The sequence below is a fragment of the Macrobrachium nipponense genome, chromosome 12 (genome assembly GCF_015104395.2).
Source record: "Macrobrachium nipponense isolate FS-2020 chromosome 12, ASM1510439v2, whole genome shotgun sequence".
In the NCBI taxonomy this organism is placed as follows: Eukaryota; Metazoa; Arthropoda; class Malacostraca; order Decapoda; family Palaemonidae; genus Macrobrachium; species Macrobrachium nipponense.
This window is the reverse complement of record NC_087205.1, coordinates 54,029,905-54,052,296: the sequence shown is the minus strand read 5'-3', so window position 1 is coordinate 54,052,296 and position 22,392 is coordinate 54,029,905. Positions and strand designations below refer to the sequence as shown.

The 22,392-nt window shown below is 35.6% G+C and overlaps 1 protein-coding gene across 13 annotated transcripts in view; it reads left to right on the top strand.

The window, feature by feature from the left end:
* Window positions 1-22,392, top strand: part of LOC135224544 (mechanosensory protein 2-like) — a 745,504-nt gene that overhangs the window by 695,665 nt on the left and 27,447 nt on the right. For 9 of the 13 annotated variants that reach the window (XM_064263629.1, XM_064263628.1, XM_064263636.1 and 6 more), the window contains one exon: window positions 8,837-8,934. The exons of 2 other annotated variants lie outside the window; for them this stretch is intronic. In XM_064263629.1, coding sequence (XP_064119699.1) covers window positions 8,837-8,934 — 98 coding nt within the window. Of the gene's footprint in view, window positions 1-3,096; window positions 3,195-8,836; window positions 8,935-22,392 lie in introns of all 13 variants that reach the window. 2 more of the 13 variants (XM_064263632.1, XM_064263630.1) reach the window with 1 other exon arrangement.

Below are 22,392 nucleotides of genomic sequence, written 5' to 3'. Positions count from 1 at the left end.
ATTTTTGGTGACTGGCCTCATAGACCGTTTGGCTAGACTGGATTCAGACAAATGGGGTTGCTGCATTTCCTGTCGCCTGTGGCCGACGGCCCAGCCGTGGCCTAGTCCAGTTCTCCCTGCCAAGTGTGTCTTGTGGTTGCACACGCAGGGACTGCTAGACTACACTACAGCTGGTCGCTGTTTTACTTGTTATTTTTGTTGAGCAAATGGTGACATTAGTAATCATTTGGTGCTGCATCCAAATGTGAACAGTAGGTACCATCATGACACATGACAGAGTACTGTGATCTGGATGTGAGAGGAAGTAGTAAGTCACTGTGCACTAGTCATTGTTATGAGAAAACCTCCTTTTTATTTATCATCATTATCTTTATTATGATTATTATTGTTGTTGTTATTATTACTGGTAGTATTGCGAGTAGTAGTCGTAGTTGTGTCATCTCACAGACATAATATATCTATGCTGATGTATAGATATGTTTAGAGAATTAACAACAATGTCACCATTTTTTAGTCCAATGGCGTATGATCCTGTGAGTCATGTTCCGTAAGTCTCTCCTGTTCTCTCCCCAACTCCTCGTAACCAACTGTGTTTTCTTTGTAAGACTCTTGGGAATACCCCAAACCTGCCCCTTCCCATCAGGGTAACTGAAAATAATCTAACCAGCGACCCAAGTTCCCATTCCATTGTTGATGTGACATTTGGCTGGCTGTCCCAATGACCGCTTTCGTTTGGCTTCTCTGCCCTGCTTCTGTGCCTGCTCCTTCCATTGTACATACACTCCGAGAGCTGCTTCTCTTGCTTTTGCTGCTGCTGCTACTGCTGCTGCTGTTACTGCTGCTAAGTTGGCTGTGGCTGATGAGACTGCTGTTGCTGCTAAAAAGGGAGAAAAGTGCCAATTTTAATGCAGGTGTTTAATAGTAGTAATATACCACCTTATTCATCCTTTGCAGTCTCTCTCTCTCTCTCTCTCTCTCTCTCTCTCTCTCTCTCTCTCTCTCTCTCTCTCTCTCTCTCTCTCTCTCTCAAGATGCGACTCCTCCATTTTCCTGTTTCCCTCTTAACTATTTGCTTCCTCTTCGTCTCAGTTATTAACATTTATTAAATCGAGTTTTCCTATCTGTTTATCCTTTTTCCTGCTTCAGAAATACATTTCATTTCAAGTTTATCATAAACTTATATTATAGGCATTTATTTCTTTTTGTGTACTGAATTGTACTTGATTTATATATGCAACTAGACAAAAGAAAAACGGTAAAAATATTTTCTTAAAGTCAGAACATTCAACACCACAAAAGTTGAACACTGTGTACACAAGTTTTTCAGTATTTTGTTTGTTGCTTTGTTTGTCTTAGATTTCCTGGGTGTTCTTAGCTAGCAGTTCCTAGGCATGGTGCTGTCTATAGAGACGTGTGCTAGAAAGGCTTTCTTGAAGGCTCTTTCGAAGATAGATGATAGTCTAGGAACAGTTTTGATCGTTTTGGGAGGGGCACGGTTTTGATTCTCTCTCTCTCTCTCTCTCTCTCTCTCTCTCTCTCTCTCTCTCTCTGTTTGCAACTACATAATACATTTACGCATTTTATTTACTTATAAAGATGAATGGCACTCATAAATGATAGCTAGAATAGTTCCCAACAGCTGAATATTTTACCTAAGAAGAAAGTGCCACGAGAATATCAGGCAAGATGAATTTTCTGAGGTCATTACGTAGGATTTCATTAATGTAAATTCAATCCAATACGGAGTACTCCCTTAGTATGTTTATAAGACACCGTACAAGAGTGTAAACAGTGTCGGATCCTGTGGAGTAGACATCGTTTCCGTAGGCTTATAATAATTTCCTCAGGGCTAGAATAGTTGGGATTGTCTCCACAAAAGCATCCATTCTTTTCATTAGGTAGGAAAGGTTGAGTTCAGACAGAAATCTGTTCAATTGATTACTGGAATGTTTTAAAAGGTAGGTGTGTGTTGTGCATATTGTCTGTGTATGTGCTGTCCTGTCTTTTTCTATCTTAGTCAGCAAGTAGCTTCTTTTTATACAAAATAAATACACTTACAGTTGTTTTTATTTTGAGTCATTAGAAAGAACAGCAGTTAATACTCCCAATACACACTTCTTTCATGTCATGTACATAATTATCAAACATAATATTTATTTTCATTAAGCATTTTTGGTTCAGGACCGAATCATGTCACATGTAGAACCCTAATCCATTTCTGTGTTTACCCTTTATTCCTTGATTTTTTTGTGAATTTTTGCTCATTTTTATAGCTCATGTTCTTGTCAGCGTCCGAAAGTGTATATGTACTTACTTGTTCCTCAAAAAACCAGATGATCTCCTTTGGCTCATGTCTTTCGACTTTTGATCCTCTTTATTTTTCGCTAACCTTTCATTCTTATTTTCTGCGGAAATATTGTGTACCACAATATTCTCTCTCTCTCTCTCTCTCTCTCTCTCTCTCTCTCTCTCTCTCTCTCTTCTCTCTCATATTCATTTACTCCCCATATACTTTCCTAGACCATTCATATCGTGAAAACTTCGTTCTGACTATTTAAGTACCTTATCTGTCTTTTACCAGTCGCATCATTACATGTATTTGAGTACCTATATACTATACATACTTACATATATATATATATATATAATATATATATATATATATACTATATATATTTTATATATATACATACATAAATATATAAATATATATGTATATATTTATATATAACATACATACACATATTATATTATATATAAATATATATATTTATATATATATACATACATTAAATATATAAATATTATGTATATATTTATATATATTACATATCTATATATATATAATTTATATATATATACATACTAAATATTAAATATATATGTATAATTTATATATATACATCCATATACATATATATATATAGTATATATATATATATATATATATATCAATTTAAACAGTGATCGATATTTCTTCGGCACCATGCTCCTTTTCTCTCTCTCTCTCTTTCGCATCTCTCTATCTCTCTCGCTCTCTCTCTCTCTCGCTCTCTCTCTCTCTCAGCCTCTTCTCCTCACCCACTTGCATTTCAGATCCTGTCTCGCGATTCTGTGACTGTGTCCGTCGACGCCGTTGTATACTACCGTGTCTCGGATCCAATTATGGCAGAGACTAATGTGGAAGATTACAGGTACTCTGCAACAGGCAACGCCGCTTTTGCATCTCATCCCGTGGTTGCCTTGGTTGCACTTGTGTGATCTCTGAAACAAAAAAAATACAATAAGACTAAAAGAGTCGTATAAAAGAGAGAGTTAATGAAAAGATAAGAAAGGTTTCAAAGACGACTGCCCGAAAAATTGTGATTTGTTTGTTTTTATTTTGTTGTCAGTTTTAATCAGATTAGATATTTTTTCTTATATTAAATTGCAAATTGGGTTGGCTGTGGAATTTATGCAGAAATTAAGCACAGTAACAGTCAATATTTATTGGTTATTAGACAGTAATGTTAAAAAAAAAAAAAAAAAAAAAAAGACCGATGCAATATCAGTCGAACATCGGACGCGGAGTCTGCTTCCCGGGGTCTAGTCTTTGGCTGTTCTTGATTTCGACTAATAATTTCTTTTTAGTAGATTTGTGCTGTATATAGGCTTGTTTCTCACGTAGTGGCCTTTAATCATTGCATGTCTCAGCCAGTAGCTCACGTTTTATTCGTTTTGTTTTCTTTTCTTGTATTTTTCTCTATATAGTGTTTTCAGAGGCCATGGACTCCGACTGTTAATACGTGTAAGTTTTTAGCCGTAGGGCTCCTAACAATCGAGGAAAGTTTGACTGAAAAGGGGTGATTTTCGTTTGTAACCATTGACCTATAAGATACCTGATGCAATACAGACAAAAACCGGTAAGAAATAATGATCAGCTTTGCTCTGGAGGCAGCTCTCCGGACATAGCACCTGCTTCCAGGATTTCAGTTAGGCTTGTTAGGGGAATGGGTAGGGGGTGGTGGTCATTGGGGATAGGGGTGAATAGGTACTACCTTTATTTCCGTAAGTTGTCTTCCCATTTTTAGATTTCATTTATAATTAACTCAGATGACTACCCTCCATCTTGGTGTTATTTAGTTACAAAAAGTTTTCTTAAGGATCTGTTTTTCATATTTAGTTTGATTAGAATTTTTCTGTTGGATCTGAGTGCACATCAGGGGGCTTATTCAAGTCGTGAATAGAAGAAGCCTTCTGGTCAGGCTTTCTTTCATTAGCGGGAGTAGCTATGTGAGGTCCTAGACACGATAGGTCGCGTTCATTGGCTCTCTTACAGTTAGTTTTCCCCCTCTGCTTTCAGAGGCAGTAAGATAGGATGATAACTTTGGTGGATAGTTCTTTATTACAAACATAGTTTTAAGACAGTTAATGGAATATTTCCAAGTAAAGTTAAAATCGTTTGAGCAGCCTTGTTATTTTTAACATAAACATTGTTATGGAATGTTACTCGCTCTTAAATTTCCAGGTATGGGTATGTTATTAGCAGGTAGCCGAACTTGACTTTGATATATTGCATTAATTCTGTTGATCACAAACTTCATGGCATTAGACATAATAAATATTAAGATTGAATGAGAAGGCTTTATTATCTGTGGATGTGAATCGTACAGTACAAAAAATGAGCTGATGACCAGTCAAGCATTATAGGATCAACCTTGAACGAACAATTACATTGGAATTCACTGTAAGTCGTTTCCCACAAAATTGCACGAACGAGCGCACTTGTCTTTTTTTGCACTAAAAATAAAGTAGGGAGTAAATATTATTGCTTAGATTCAACTTTACATAGTCCACATAGAATTAGGTTTGACAGTGTAGCTTTAGGTCATAGAAATCTTGCTAGAGTAATTCATACGTTAGCCTCTCAGCCCTGAAATATAGGACAAAGTGGGTGATCGAAATAGATGCTTTTTGTTGTAGATTGATATCTGTTCGGGCCAGATATTTGTCATCCGCACTTGAGGCACTTATTCAAAAGCAAGGATTTCAAGGTGTAATTTGTAAAGTGACGTGCCTTACTTGGAACCTAGTTTTACAAAAACACATGCCACAATTTGGTATGTATTCGTTGTTGGTAGAGGATTCCATTTCGATCAGCGTCTCTGTGATTTACTTTTGCTGTGGATCGCTCCATATAAGATCCCGATAGCCCCTGCTTCCTTCCACCCTCCCTCAACATCCCAGAAATGGAGTAATTCTAAGTCGTGTCAAAATGGTGTCACGGTGGATGTCGACATAATTAGAATGCAGCATCATACCACTGAATCCCGAAGGTGTTCAACCATCATGAGAATGGGATAACCATCCAATTCCCACCTGAGTTAGCCAGTGATCTGCTAGTCTTGATCAGTCAAGACCATTGTTAAGTAGCCGTAAATGAGGAACTGAGGTAAACTGATTTCTCTTGCTTCCTCTGCACAATGATTCAAAATCGTTTGCTTGACAACACCAACATTGAAGTGTAGGTTTTCTAGATGAATGTGAGGACTTCTCCAGGATATTTGGTTCTTCTAACTCATGTTTTGAATACCTTCGAAAGGGTTCCCTTATTCCATTCACAAAGACCAGTCGCATCCAAAAGAAATTTAATCGTTCATTCACATAAGCATAAATAATGAATAATTAATTGTACTAAGTAAAGTCCTACTTAAGGAAAATTCCTTGTTAAATTGATGTAAACTCCTTAAATAAATTATTAAATAAGATTCTGTCAAAGTGCTATCAGATTTTGGCAATGTACATTTCATGATGTCTTGAAAGTAATCTCAAAGGAGCCATTAAAAACTGATTCGATTTAAGTTGCTTTAGTGAAAGAACAACATTGAAAATCCCTCACAGCTATTGATGGTTTATTGAACAAAATAGTCGCGCGTAATTAAATGTATCTGGTCTTTTAGCGTCTCAGAACTTTCAAACAAAGCGATTTGTGGAAATGTATAAGAAACAGGAGAAATATAAAACTTGCAATGATTTGTCTCTCAAGATATTGCAAAGTAAAATTATAACTTTATTTAAAATCCTCATGGGATAAGCACGGAACATTTGGCTTTAAAATTAGTTCAAGGAAAAAGTAGGAACTATTCCTGAAGAAACCTCAAGATAAAACTTTGACAATATTTTTGTAGGAAACATCTAGGTTAAAAGCATGAGAGTAATTTCTGTCCAAAATCTGAAGGTAAAAGTATGAAATTGTTTGTTCCAGAAATTGTAATCCTGGTATCCACACGTACAAGTTCCGGACACCAGTCATGGCCTCATTAGCTTGCATCGTCCAAGTGCATTTTGAAATGAAATTTCTAACATCATAAAATGTCTTGTGTAAAATCTTATGGCACTGCTTTTGCTAACCAGCATTCTGACACCGTCTGACATCAGCAGATAAATAAGTGTACTATCAGCATAAAAGTATAATTTAGTAAAATGAAGAGGATTCTTGAAGAGTAATTGTGTTGCCTTTTAGCCTTTTTGTGCCATGCCCAAAGTTCTGTTCATATTTGCTCTATAGACTTGTTGCTTCTCTAGCTTGAAATAATTGATAATTATCATCTCAGTAAAGTCTTCAGCGGAAAGATCTGGAATGATTCTGTCATGGTTTAGTCCTGCCATGAAACCGTCAGGCTTTGAAAAAGTGTAAAACTGATGTTTTTCTATTCTTCAGTTGAATATTGACAGTGAATGAAAAAAGAACGCTTCCCCTAACAAAGGCGTTATTTTTTTCCCTTTTCATCCTTCCTTTTTTTGTATAAGAAGAAAAAACTGATAATATCTATCATGGACTCCATAAACACATTTTTTTCTTAGACAGTACGACCAATCACCTGACCAAACATGTATGTGTGTGACTATTTTTGGCTCTTTTATGTTCTTATTTGCAAATCCATGAAGAGCTGGTGTTACTTTTTATTCTTATTAATTATCATTATGTTACTTTATTTGTATTTGTACATTGTTTTTATTTGTGTCTTCATACTGGAAAAGAATATTTTGTTTAGTCTTGATTTTGTGTATGCCAACGCAGCTACAGAAGAGATCACTTAAGATAAAAAAGGGCGGGATACGGAAGTGATCTTTCCCCTTTTTAACTAACCAGCATTATTATTATTTTCTCTTGATTGCAGTCAGGCCAAGTAGGTTAGCATCGAGGGGCATGCAGGGCGTTGACCTCAGCTAAAGAGAATATTTGCTGACAAATGCGAAGGTTTGTTGTGTCAAAAATAATCTACCAGTGCCAAAAAGTCATGAAGAGGAAGTTTGTATGGATTGGAAAGTAAAGAAAGAAACTAAATCTTTTTCATTGCTGCTCTCCATTATTTGACGGAGAGATGACAGATGCTGATATGCTAAAAAGTTCATTGTTTTTCTTTAATATTCCCTCGAGCTGAGATTGACTGCACTGCTCTGCCCTTGGCTGGTGGTCTACTTGCCACGGAGAGTTGTGAACTAACTACTAAACAACACCACCCACTCAGTACCTCTTCAGCCGCTCGAATTGCTGACGTCTTCCTGTGCCTGTAAAAGCATTCCGTGGAGGCACAGAGCCTTCAGAGCTCCCAGTATCTGACCCTGACCGAAAAATACTCCTGTCTAGGCCTCTATGTGTGATAAGATTTCCAAAAGCTTCGTTACTCATTCTTCGCATTCACTCATGCAAGCACATACTATATACGCGGTAATCATAAGATCAGGAGTTTCGATTAAACTTTTAAGCTGTTGATTTAAACAAAGTTAAGAACAAAAATATAGCTCAAAATACATGATATTTTGTTGGATAAATTTGGCGAATAATATTATTAATATATTTTATCAGATTGTTTAATAACAAAGATATTAACAGAAAGTAAAAGATAAATATTTTGTATACTTAACTGTTTGCCATATAACGTAATTCGACTTGTGTCACCATAGTTTTGATAGTAAGGTAAAATAAAAAAAAAAGAGAAATACTTTTTGAGCCATCATGAAAAGAGGCCCCGCCCACTTATGAAGTTGATTCAGTACGCATGTGTTTCTGCACCAAAGTGATGTCAATGTAATAAGTAAAGCTTCAGACGTTGAGTTTCAGTGGATATTTTCATTTTTGGTGACAGAATAAAGGGCTTCGTTACCCTCGGAGAAAATATATAATGGTTTTCTTTGAAGAAAATCTTCAAAAGATTTTCCGAAAAAGATAGACGAGACAGTTTACTTTTTCTTTTCTTTTTCTTTTTTCCTCAAAGGTAAACGCATTTTCCCAAAGCTGTCCACCTATCTATTCATCCCTTTCTGCCCATTCGATCCGTATTTCTATCCAGTCGAATTTCCTTCTTGACACGAATTCCTTAAGCAAAAAAAAAAAAAAAAAAAAAAAAAAAAAAAAAAAAAAAAAAGCAATCCGAGGGTATCTTCGTGGTTTTTTGTTTTGTTTTGTTTTCCTTTCTGTCATGCCTAAAGAGAGGAGGAGTTGAGAAGGAATATTACTGACGCCTCAATCGCGGTCCATAGTTGGTACCAAAAACAAAAATTGCGAAGCAGAGGCCGAAAAGACTTTCATGTCGAATTACAGAATCCGAATCGTCATGGTGCACAAACACACTCCTTTCTCAATTTGACATCGCCGCGACTTATTTCCCTTGTAACAGGAGAAGAAGAAGAGGAAATGGGGAGGAGGAGGAGGAGGAGGAGGAAAGAAGCGTCCTCTTTCAATATAGTACATCTCTTTGTTTCAACCCATCTATCTATCTATCTATCTATCCATCTGTCCATGAATCCATCTCGAGTGGGGGACTGAGAGTGTGGTGTTGTTTGTATTTTCTAGGTGTTATCCAAGGACTCAGTTACGGTGTCCGTGGATGCTGTGGTGTACTACCGTGTGTCCAACCCCATGGCTGCCGTGTGTAACATCTCCGATTTCAGGTACCAATAAATATGATATCATATATACTATATATATATATATATATACTATATTCGCTCATTCTCAAGTCACTTTTGACCATTAGGGAAAGGGATGCCTTTGTTTGTTTATGATGTTTATAATGGATTATGATTACTATTTTGAGTATGGTTTCTCTCAAAAGCACTCCCCCACCCACCCACCCACAAAGTAAGACCATGATAAATAATGCTTTACTCACCACCATATTAGCCGATGCTATTTATGTCTAGAAATGTTCCTTCGTGGTGGAGAAGATGTTTTTCTCAATTTTGCTATCAAATAACACCATAATTACATGTGTAGGCTATTCATTCACAGAAAACCAAATGAAAGCGCTTGATGTTGACTTTTTTTTCATTGTAACCGTTAATTTAACTTCAGGTAAAATATTTCAAAAATCCTACTTTGGAAAGAAGAAACACAGAATTTCTTCTTGCGACCTGACAGGTTTTTGTACGAAGCGCCGGTCATGTAGATCGCAAATTTTTGGAGACAGGAGTTGATGAAAATTTCCTGTCTTCAAAAGTAAGCCAGTCTTTTGTTGACTTGTGTGAACTGCCTTGATTCATAGTTTTTCAACTAACTGGAAGTTATCAGCTCGCCTAGTTGCAGAGAACTCGAAATATTCATTCACTATAAAAGGACAACCAAGAAACACTAAAGATGGAAGAATATAGGAAAAGGATTTACCTTCTCTTACTTCTTTTCCTCTGCATTAAAACCTAACTCTTGCAAACGCGGCCTCTGTAATTAAAGCGCCATCTTCTTCTAACTTCTTTAGTGATAAATAGAAAACTTTGTAGCACACCGAAAAGGCGCGTAAGCAGTTCGTTATAGATTATTCTAAATTTTATTCTTTCCCATACTCTCTGTGACAACGACACGAACTGTCAATTATTATATTCACTGTTGTATAGTCATGATATACTTACATTATCTGAATGTGTAAAATCTTCTTATACTTCATGCTAATTTCCCCTGGCTGAGAAAAATCCTGATTTCAACTTTTCTCTCCTAAAGTCTCGAACTTGTTGCTTTTTCACCTTAGAAAAAAAAAAAAGTCATGAGCTGGTGGTGTTGACTGACCAATGTCAGTTTGGTATGGAAGAAATATGGACAAGATTATATATATGTATGCATATATGCTTCATTACTAATAAAATTCCAATTTCGTGACATTGGTATTCCATTGCAAAAGAGAGGAATAATATCTTTGCACACAGAGGAGTTTAACCAATTTTTTTCGTTAATAGTGCTAGGTGTGTTGCATTAAATTATTTTCTAAATAACATTGTATTGAGCTTCGATGTTGTATTCCTTTCAAAATGATAATTAAATAACTGATGATGCTAACGATGATGATGATGTGTAAAGTATGAAGATGTTTCTTTCACTGAATATAAAACAGCTAGTGTTCATGCAGTGTTCTCTAGACGGAGCAATGCGAGAGAGAATAAGAAGTGTAATGGACCACATGTAGAGGCACTTTCAAGCAAGCAATGCGGCATCGAAGTGGTAGTGTAGAGACCATAAAAACCTAATAACAATAGAAAGCTTCTGGTATTCGGAGCCTCTTCTTTGAACTTATCTCATATTTAATTTTTTTACAAATCATTATTTATCTCATGGGACCCCAAAACATGAGCAGCCAGGGTTGACCTCTTCGAATCTTTTAACAGTAGTGCGAATGTTGTTTACTTTTTTAAAAGTACAAAATTAAAACAGTAAAATCTGTCCTTCCTCTCGGTAGCAAATCATTTGTGTACGTAGCCCTCTTGTTGTCACTTGGGCATCACCAACTGTTGTCACTTGTAGTTGAAAATTGTTGTCAATGTGGTCATCTTTATGACTGATTTCCTCTTTCCTGTGTGACGTTGAAACGAGTGATCAATCGGAAAGGTGCCCAGAGGAAGGACAGAGGCAGTGCATCGCAAAGTAGATCTTTTCTTGTATATTTATTATTATTGGTTGACTTGTTTTTTGCGTAGTGTTTTTCGCAGTAGATGGACAGTTTAGATCGTGTTTTATGGTTTCCTTCTTTATTTCATTTTCCTATTTTCCTGTAGCCCTTTCGTTGGTGTAGAGTTACATTTGGATATTTACATTTTTATATTGGATGTGAAAATGATGTTCAATTATGTACAAGTGTGATACAGTACCTTTTTCTTCTGTCGGACTCAAGTCATTGGTTATGCAGATCGTCTCCTCGTCCTCGGCCATCATTGAACTTTTGTACTTTTATGCTTCTCCTGACATTAAACTACTCACGTGTATTGTGTGCAAAATTAACCATTTTCCTAATAATGAGCCAAATAACACTTCTTTTTTTTTCTACTGGGCTACTTTACTGTTTTCCTTTTTTTTTATTTACCAAACAGGAAATTTGAAGCTAAAGCTCGTCTCAGAATTTAGTGTAAATCTGATCTCTTTAAACGCAACGACACGCACAAGCACAAACATTAAAGATATTGACACACAAACATAAAAGACGCACGTGTGAACACATGCAATTGCTCTTACGTACACGAAAACACTTGGACAAGCATTGCAGATCCTTGTAGGTCTACTTTAGCTGTACGGTGTTGCTATTAAAAACCCTAATATATACGACGATAATACCAGGTTGTTATCATTCATTATTCATGTATGATATATATATATATATATATATATATATATATATATATATATAATATATACACATCTTTACCAGAATTAAAATTCAAGATCGGTTGTAAATCCTAACCGGTTCCGACTTTATTGTAAACCATTATCGAAGTTCTTCGATAATGGCTTAGAAATAAAGCCGAAAACAATCAGGATTAAATCACTCACACATATCATGCATATATATATACTATATATATATATATATATATATATATATATATATATATATATAGTATATATATATATATATATATATATATATATATCTATATATATATATATATATATATATATATATAACAAGCTTTCAAGTGATTGTTAAAAGGACCATAATGATGATGCAAAAATGTTTTTATGAACTGCCTGTGAACTGAATGCAAACCTTCGCGATCTCAGAAGCGTTACGGTTAATTCTGGTTTTTGAGAATAAAGTTTTGGTAACATTGGGACCTTCTAAAGATATCATGCCGGTGTATTCACACATCTTACTTATGTATAATAATGAAGTTTTGGTAGTTTTAAGATGAGAGACACTTACCATCCTTGCTCTGAAGAGTCATGTCGTTACTATCTCTTCTGTTTCCATGTTTATGACAGTCTTTGAAAATTATTTATCTTATTAGGTAATTGGTTATTAAAGCCAAAGTGAAATGTTTATGTAACTAGCTAATAAATTACCGATAAGTACTGACTGATAATGCGTAAATAATGTCGTGTTTGTAAATCCGCAAAGGAAACCCCTTCTAGAACATCACTTTGCATCATTGAATTTTGAAATTTTGCCGTCGGACAAGGCCGACCTTGGCCGGTATAAATGGTTCCGGATGATTTCCATTGCGGTTATCAGCCATAAATAATATGAAGCAGCTGACACAGAAGGCTCTCGGGATCGTGGAGACATTCTGCTTATCGTACCAGACCCCTTCACGCTAATCCATTTCATGATGTCTCAGTCTAGCTACGGCAGAATGGTCGGTGATAAGGAAAATTCTGATGAAAAATAAAAGGATTTCATGAACCGTATATAAACCGTTTCAATACGAGGAGACCTTTTTTTGAAGTCTGCATGCTCCGATATGTATTAGGGTGGTGCTGCTCAGTACTTGGACAACCCCTAACAAATACGTCACCTTCTAAGATTAATATTTCATACCGCCATTCTTGTACTTTGGAAACAGATAACCGGTTTGAGTCAAGTTACTCTTTTATTTTGGATAAATGACTCGGTGTAAGAGCTAACCTATTGATAAGTACTTTTTTTTAGATTGTATTCTCTTGACCGGAAGAGACAGAAAAAGCTGAATATTGTTTATGCCGTAAAAAAGGGTAACTACGTGTGACCTAAATAGGAGTTTCAATATGAGTTTCTTTTTCAACTCGATGTTTCACTTAGTCTTAACCAAACATAGGTTACAAGTTATAAAGCAGTTCTTTAAGGAATTCTCTAACTTCAAAGCTTTCAGAGCTAATGGTGACTGTTAAACGGGAAGGTGACCAAAGTATATAAAACGTCCGTAGATTTAACACTTGATGAAGCTATTCTGGAGAACATTTAATTCATCCTTGCTGGAAAGAGGATATTTTTAGATTACCAGGGATTTTGAAAAGTCAACAATTAGCACCTCTACTCACTCGGACTTAAAAATGTGTGTCATATTTACTTCACGATGTTAAAATAGTAAAGAAATCGCTGAAGTTACTCCTTTTTATCACGTTACAAAGAGGCCAGGACTTGATTAAAAGTCATTGTTATAAAAAACCCAAAAGCTTTTCTGAGTTCATTCAGTAATTTATTGAAACTGGTAAAAATTATAAGAGAAAAGAATCACGTCAATTTTCAAGATATTCCCGAGAAATCCTGACTGAAAGGAAGAAACTGCAGTAAGTAAGAAGTGTAAAGAAAGTAACCATAAACTGGCGAGAGAGAGAGAGAGAAATGTCATTGCTGTGCTTCAAAGACTTGTTTGTAGAGTAATTTCGATTTTCTCTGTCAATGGTTGGATGGAAAACACACAACACCGTATTATTAGTTTGGGTTAAGTTGTGGATTATGAGAGGTGTTAAGGGAATGTAACATTTGGAAAAGTTTCTTGACATTTTAATTTACCCATAGATGTCCGGGTAACCTATGGAATCTACGGAAATATTTTTAAAACTGATTTTGCCGAGAGTAAGAGATGTGAAGATAACTTTTTATAAAGTTATTGAGTATCAGTATAACCTTGCAGCGAATACTCTGTGGCAGAACAAAAAGAAAGAACCAAGTCTTCGTGGTAATCTTTCGAAGAGCAAGAGCCTTCAAGGTTATATCTGAAAGAGTCAGATTGCCAAGAGGTCCTTTACAATAAACAGTTGAAAATCCCAAGCTGGCTAGTTAGTGTGTTCCACTTTTACACCTCTTCGGAGAGGAGATAGAGTTTCAGAGAACAAGAATAACTGAAACTGAAAAAAAGGTTTTAAATGATCATTAAGAAGCTAAATTTTTCAGATCAGCTTCTCAAAATCCACAAGTGGTATAAAATTACAAATTAACCTATCAACGAGTACGAGATTTCAAGGTAACCTGTCATCGAGCAGTTCAGATTTCCCTTTAATTAGTTAGTCAATATGGAAATATTTCGGAATAAAAGTGGCCATGAAATCTGGAGAAGGAAGGCAGTGATTCAGATGACCGTTCAGCGAGTTTTCCAGTAAATCAGAGTTCGTAAATAACCTTTACAAACGGATGAGTTTTATGGATAGCCTTTTGATGAGCAAAAATCTTAAGATGGACTTCAGAGAATATAATTTCTCAAGATGAGGATTCAGAGAGTAAGAGTTCTTACGATCACTTCCGAACGCCACAAATTCTTAAGATGGATATTCCGAAAACAGGAATTCTCAAGATGATTTTCCGAAGAGCACGAATTCTCAAGGTGACTTTTCGATTGGATTTTGAAAAGCGCAACTTCTCAAGATGAAGGATCAAACAGCACGAGTTCTCAAGATGAATCTTTTGAAAAGCATGAGTTTTCCCGATGACCTTTTGAAAACTATGAGTTCTCCAGATGACTTTTTGAAAAGTATGAGTTCTTTAGATGACTTTTTGAAAAGCATGAGCTCTCCAGATGACTTTTCGAAAAGCATGAGTTCTCTCGACGACTTTAGGAAAAGCGCGAGTTCACCAAATGACTTTTCTAGAAGCAGTAGTTCTCAAGACGAATTTTTGAAAAGCACGAGCTCTCCAGATGCTTCTCGAAAAGCACAAATTCTCAAAACGAATTACTGGAAAGCACGATTTCTCCAGACATGTTCTCAACATGACCTTAAGAAGTGGTTTTTTGATGATGGCCATTTGAGGTGTGCAAGTATTCAAGATTACAGTTTGAAAAGTGCAAGTTCTGAAGATTACCTTATTTAGAGTTCTTCGAGATGATCCTTTGAACGGTGTGACTTATCAAGGTGTCCTTTGAAAAGTGTGAGCCTCCAATTTGAAATATGGAAGAGGGCATTTTTTGAGATGGCCATGACCTACTGAAGTGTGTGACTTCTGAGAAAGGCCTTTTGATGATGTGATGTGTGATTATAGGAGTTCTCAAGGTGATATTTTGAAGTGTGCAATTTTCTAAAGAATCCTAGGAATCATGCAGACAAGTTCATAATGTGACCATGTGAAGTGCATGAGTAACCGGATACGCCTTCCAGTAATTGCTGAACTGTGAAACTTTGTAAATTGCTGCTTGAATAGAATGTGAACATTGAAAAGTCACTGGCAGTATTGTTGCAGACGGTACAGCAAAGCAGCTGATTAGAGTGCATAAATGACAACCGAATTTGATGTAGAGAAATGTCACTTCATGACTACTCTGCACAAAACATCATAAAACTGTTAGATGTAACTAGAGTGCCCATGGAGAATCTGACCTAACTCGAGGATTCACTAGAGCATGCTGCGACATTTACGAGCACGGGCTCTTGTTTCTTGAGCATTCCGTCGATGAAAATAGCGGAGTGCCAGCGTTGAGGAAGACTGGTGTAGCCCTTACTACTTCCCCACGGGAAGGAGAAATTTTCTTTAAATCATATATTTTTTACACGGCCCTTGTCCGAAAACTAGATGTGGACTATATTCATGATTCTTATATATACTATAATATATATATATATATATATTATATATATATAATATATATATATATATATATATATATATATATATATATATATATATATCTAGTATATATATATAATATACACACATATATATATGTGTATATTAATATATAATAATATATATATATTATACATATATATACGTATATATATACTATACATATATATATATATATATATATATATATATCTATATATATAATATATATATACACACATATATATAATATATATATTATACATATATATACGTATATTATATGTACATTATACATATATATATATATATATATATATATATATATATATATATATATATATATATATACACATATTTATACATACATGCACACAACAGATGTGCGCACTGTCCCCGAATCTAATCCAAGACTTTCCATATTTGCAGCTATCTCTAAGGGCATACATTTTCGTTAATGGGATAGAACTTGACTTACCTTGAAAATCCCAGACAACTGCCATTGTTTTCATTTTTATTGACACCTGCAAGTTATCTACTATATCATCTCAAGTCTCTAAGGGTCTCTATTCCAAGTATAGTACGATTTCCTCCAGCAAGTATTTTTTCGGTGCTTGTGATTGCTTTATTTACGGAATAAAAAAACTAGAATATACAATCCAAAATTTAATACACACTCAATGGAACATGGAGTGGGTCACTCTGATATGAACGTGTTTATAATATTGTGTGTGTGTGTCTGCTTGTATGAAACTGAAAACTAGTTTCGGTGCACAGCAGTTATCTGTGAATGGCTGAAGATTATATCCTAAAATGCAATGCCGAGAGCTCTCTTTTGCTAAAACAAAACACAAGTAAATGCTTGGTTTGAGTACAGACAATTTACAAAAGGGAGGAAGAGAGAGAATCGACAATTGCCCAGGCGTCTTCGTAGTGGCGAGTGATCCATCTACAAAAGCCGAGTCCTTTTGTAAAATCGGTAGGAAAGAATGAAATGCCCCCAAACTTTCAGTAGATGGGTTGCGTTATTGAGAAATTGTTTTTCTCTGCCTTACGGAGTGAATGGTCCTAGGCTTGGATTGTAACATATTTGAAACAGGTGGGACGAGCGTTTTTAACCTTCATGATGACTTCAGAGCAGGATTCTAGAGGTTGTGCATGGTCAGGCATGATTGTGATTTAGAAGTGTATATGTTCGAATAATGAAATGATATATTTTACTCTTGCCCCACGAAGCAGAAATTTTGTTGCTGAAGCAAGTAGCATCCCTAAAAAGAAATTTGATTAAATTATACATTTTAAGTTTGATTTTTAAAAACTTTAATTAAATCATTTGAATTAAAACCTTCATGTTTAATCAACCGAATGCTAAAAGTGTATTCTTATGAAGAAGTGATACCATGACACAAGAGTGTTTATGTAGGAATGAATATGTAAAAATGATAGTCTATTTATCTACTTGTATTCGTAGCCGGTTTGCTTAGGATTATAGGAACATGTGGCAAATTTTTCCCCTGTGATGTTTGTTTTAAAAATACGTATTACTGTATTAGTTCATCATGTTTGACTAACTTCACTTTGCTTTTAAGAGGCGGTCTTATTAGCCTTAGAACAGTAGCCTTGACTCTGTAGGAGACTTGACATCAGTGTCGAAAAGCTTGACACCTTTCAGCGTAGTTTAATTAATGTACATACTGGTTCAGACCAGCACCCTTCCTTTTAAACATGTGCATGGAAGCATGAAGACCTGGCATACATACATATACCTGCGCATGTCCAGAAACTTCATACCCCCTCGAGAAACTAGAGACGTGTGACCGCGGCATGACTTTCTAGTTCACCATGTCTCTGGTGAACGAACAGCTGTGTAGGACGGTGTTAGTTACTCAGTAGCCTTCCCGAAGCTTTTAGCTGTTCTATCCACTTAGCTTCGAACGGTAGTCTGTGTAACTTGTATATGGGTGTGGATGCTGTTAGTTAGACCCAGTAAAGCCTTCGGAAGTTAATCTGTCGTAACTGATGTAATGTGGGCTGAAATGACAATTGTATATACTGTAGTTAGATATCCACAATTCCATATCGTCCTTAATTCCGACTGAATTTCTCTACAAACATCAACTGAGGCGATAGCTTGAAAAATCCATCTTTATTTGAGAGCAAATTGTTCCCTTTACTTTCGATTCTCACATGACAGGATTAGACTTGATAGAATGGCAAGCAAAGATTTATCTGTTAAAATATCTTTTCCCGTCCTAGATTGTTTAATGCAAGTAACATGCTTCTACTCCTTACTCTCTGTGTGCAAACTCCCGCCTGCATGTGTGTACGTGTGTGTGTGAACTTGAGTATACATGTAATTTACACACAGACATAGATTTATATGTGTAAGACTCATGTCGATACATTCATAACAGAATATATAAATCTTGTATGGTTGTTATTGAGTGCATTGCCAATCTCATATTTACAGTTGTATAAATAGGTTATTGTTTATAAAATGAAACAAATTTGCCAGACGTTTAATTAGTAAAAAATGTCTTTCTTGTGGGAATTGCTGACGGGAAAAAGAAAATTACCGGAAAGTTTGAAAGGCTTCTCCGCTCACAAAGGCTTCTTCAGATGAGGCGCTGGTCGAGCATGGCTGCATATTCATGTTGGATTTCTTGTTTATGATGAAGTTGCACGAATTGCTGAACCAACCACAACTGAAACATACATGAACTTCAAGTCTTAGAGACTGTCTCTGTCTTCATTGCAAACAATAAACCCTTCATGCATATGCAGCCATACTTTACCACTGGCTTGCCTGAAAACGCACTTGATTTTGTGGAGGTTGGCATGAACCACCTTTCAAAATTCAGCGTTATCGCCCAAGTCATTCACTCTCTACTACTCACTTGTACGTAGTCAGTGCGAAGTATTTAGTCCACCCGTGGGGATGTATCAGAAGAACAGATTATTATCATTATTATGATTTTATATATATATAGTATATATATATATATATACATATATATATATAAATATATATATAATGTATATATGGATGTATGTATAAATATATATCATATATATATATATATATATATATATATATATATATATATGTTTACAGGTTGTAGCCATTATTTTTAAGCTGTATTTATAAAATCTAACAGGGGTGGATGCGCTGTAAAAGCAAGACTTCCACCTTCTGTTCGATGTGATGAGTCGTGGAGGGACAATTGTGCAGAAAACGTCCTCTGTATTGGATATTGAAGCTCTTATACAGAAGGTTCATAAGCAATAAATTGACCTTGACGCATTCTCACACATCTCGTATACTATCTCTTTCCCATATCCCTCAAATCAGTTTGTACAGTAGTTTCCATAGATGGCTGTCCTCTTCCTTTTGCAACTTGCCTTCCTTTATTTTTTTCACAAGATTAAACTTTTTCACAACTCGGCCCCGTCCCTTTTGCAACTAGCCTTCCTTTATTTTTTTCACACATTAAACTTTTTCACGACTCGGCCCCGTCCCCGCACCTTTCGCCTATGCTACTCTTTCTACCATCTTTGCATATCTCCTCTTTTCTGTCCTCACTTTTTTTTATGCAACGTGTATATACTGCGCAGATAATGACGCAACTGATTTAAACTTTTATTCCGTATCCATTTAACATCAAAATCTCATTTCCACAAAGGAGAGTTCGTCCCAAAAGAGCATTATACATTGCAACTATGGCCGCTGTGGACACTATAGTTTTCATCCTGCTCTCGTGCACATACACATTTTCTGTAACTTTTCGTGTCAACCCAGTCACTAACAATATTAAAGATTCTTGTCTTAGCCCCACTGTTATGGCAAACTACTCACTTTCCATTCTACATCATTCTAATTAAGGCTAAATCGGTATCGACAGAATTAGTTTCAGTACCCTACATCTTAAACACCCTCCGCGTTGCATCTCTATCAATTCAATCTTAGTTCTGTATATCTCGGTTTTTGCCACATAGAGCATTCTGTCATAACTTTTCACATAACTGCTTTATAACAAACACTTATTCAACACTCTTCTTTTTCAAAACCCACATAGTTTCTCCCTTATTTCTTTTCTCCCTACCTCCTCAATCACAATAAAAATATTAACCTACATTCCTCCTTGTATACCAAGTAGTTATGACACTTATTCTTGATCTACATTATCTCTTTGACCTATAGAAAAATAAACAATTACTCTAGCCCCGCATTCCTTTGGATCCTTCCTCTTGTCACCTTCCATACCCTCTATACCCTGTCCAGCAACTCGGTTGCATTTTCACATCTTTACAGCATCTGTAATAATCCCACCAACTCCTATGGTTGCATTTTCCATCTTTACAGCATCTGTAATAATCCCACCAACTCCAAGTGTCATTACAATTTTGTTCTCCCGACATCCCCAAGAGTAATTCCATAAGCGTTGTCAATTTTACACTAACCCCTTCTACTCTTTTACCATTCCATTCTATTTGCATTGAGTTCCCTACAAAACTTTTTCCCGATAAATTCTGTACTTACATTCATTCTTTTACCTTCATTATTTTCCATCTTTTCCCTTCACTGTCTTCTTACAGTCAATTCATGTATGTAGTAATCTCAAATAATCTCTTGTTCCAACTGTTTCTTTCATTTTCCTACCCCAGTACTACTTATTTTTATTCCAGCTTCCTTCCTACATAAAACATCGAGAATGAACTGCTGATTTTGTGACCCCTGGAGTTTTCCAGATTCCATACAAACTGCAAATATTTCTATCTGTAATAACGGCCTTTTTTTGCCCATTTTATTTCCTTAAGAGTTATTCCCGTTTCATATTAATTTGCTTGTCTAACATTTCAACCTTCATTTATACACTTTCATCTCAGATTTATAGCTTGTCTAATTCAATTTTTGCTTCAATTAAATTAGGATCAGTTATATCTACATCCATTCCTTTTCATAACACTAACATTTTATCCCTCAACGTGCTTTTCTATCAAATTTTCCATCGCAAGTTTTTGCTTGTTAACTTATATTTCCAGCAATCACAGCAAAAGATTTCCAGAGGACTCTCTCCTCAGTTACTCCTAACATTTCATGACTACAAGTAATGATGCCATCTCTTTTCTGACACTTTCTCATACATTAACTTCACCCAACACAAACACCTTTCAAATTTCCCAAAGACAAACTAACCCAGAATCAGACGCATTCTTTTCCATATTGGACAACATACGCTACTCTATCATAACTTCTTCTCTAGCCACCCTCGATTTGACCTGTGCAGTTCTCGAACTATTATATTTATACTTTTGCACCAGTACAGAGAGCCTGTCTGATACTGCAAGTGCTACTTCCCTAACACTGCATTTCTTTGCTACCTCAAATACAATCACTCATTCTCCTAAGGAGTGCCATAACCTGTACCTTCCTCTCAACTAATGTTTATATTATATATAGTTAATATCCATCTTGACCTCTTGGCCTCTTAATTTTCTTACAACTTCTGGATACTCTTTTCATTATGCTCTTGTGAGAACAGTAAACTAAGTGATATTCTTACTCTTTGTTTGCATGAGAGTATGAATCCCATTACTGACGGTACGAGCATCATTTATTTCTCATCTCAGTCCTTTTTGTGATAATCCTTCCAAAATAATTCAGTAGTATTATATATATATATATATATATATATATATATATTATATATATATATACATATACATATATATACATATATATAATACATATATATATATATATATATATATATATATATATATATATATATAGTTTGTACTTAGTATGTATGTATGTGGCGTGTGTATGTATGTACTGAAAATGTCATAGGGATACATGAGTTTACATCACCATCATCACCGATCTCAACATGGTGCCACTCATGTCCTTTTAGAGTTTCATCTTCCACAAAGCTTCACTCTTCTTAGCCTGCCGCCTCGCCGTTTTCATTCAGGTTCATACTATATGGTGTTCGAACTCCTCTGGTAACCACAAGAGACTACCTGGCTATCAGGTACTCTTCTCCCGGCGTCATACTAGACTGATAAATACTCCTACATTCGTATACAGCTGCAACCTGCTCATTATTTGATTTGCCTTTTTTAGCATTGCGCTAAATACCATCTCAATGGAACCTGTACTAGATATCATTATTTCGTTTAATTAAACCTTTCTCCATTTGGCGCTATTTCCTGGATTTCCGTCTACGTTTTCCTCATTACGTTTGTTTTCCTGAGATTAAGCTTGAGTCCCGCCTCTCTAGGTGCATTCTATTAAACAAGAATTGCAAATCCTGTTGGGTTTAGTTCTTTAAAATATCGTTATCTGTATATTTGATTCTGTCTAAACCTTCTCTGTCACTTCCAACCAGTGTTTTCATTGGATAAAAGCAGAGACGACATACTGAACTATTCCATTATTTATTGCACATTCACTTGACGGAGTCCACTAACTTGGTATCTATTTCGTTCATGGATAATTTCCAGTTATGTTAATATATTTAATGTGTTTTTTATCGAGATGCAAAACCTTCCATAATTTGGGTCTGTGTTTGCTAAATGCCTTATTGTAATCAGCGTAGACCATCAGGAAGAGGGTTTTAAACTCCGTGCACTG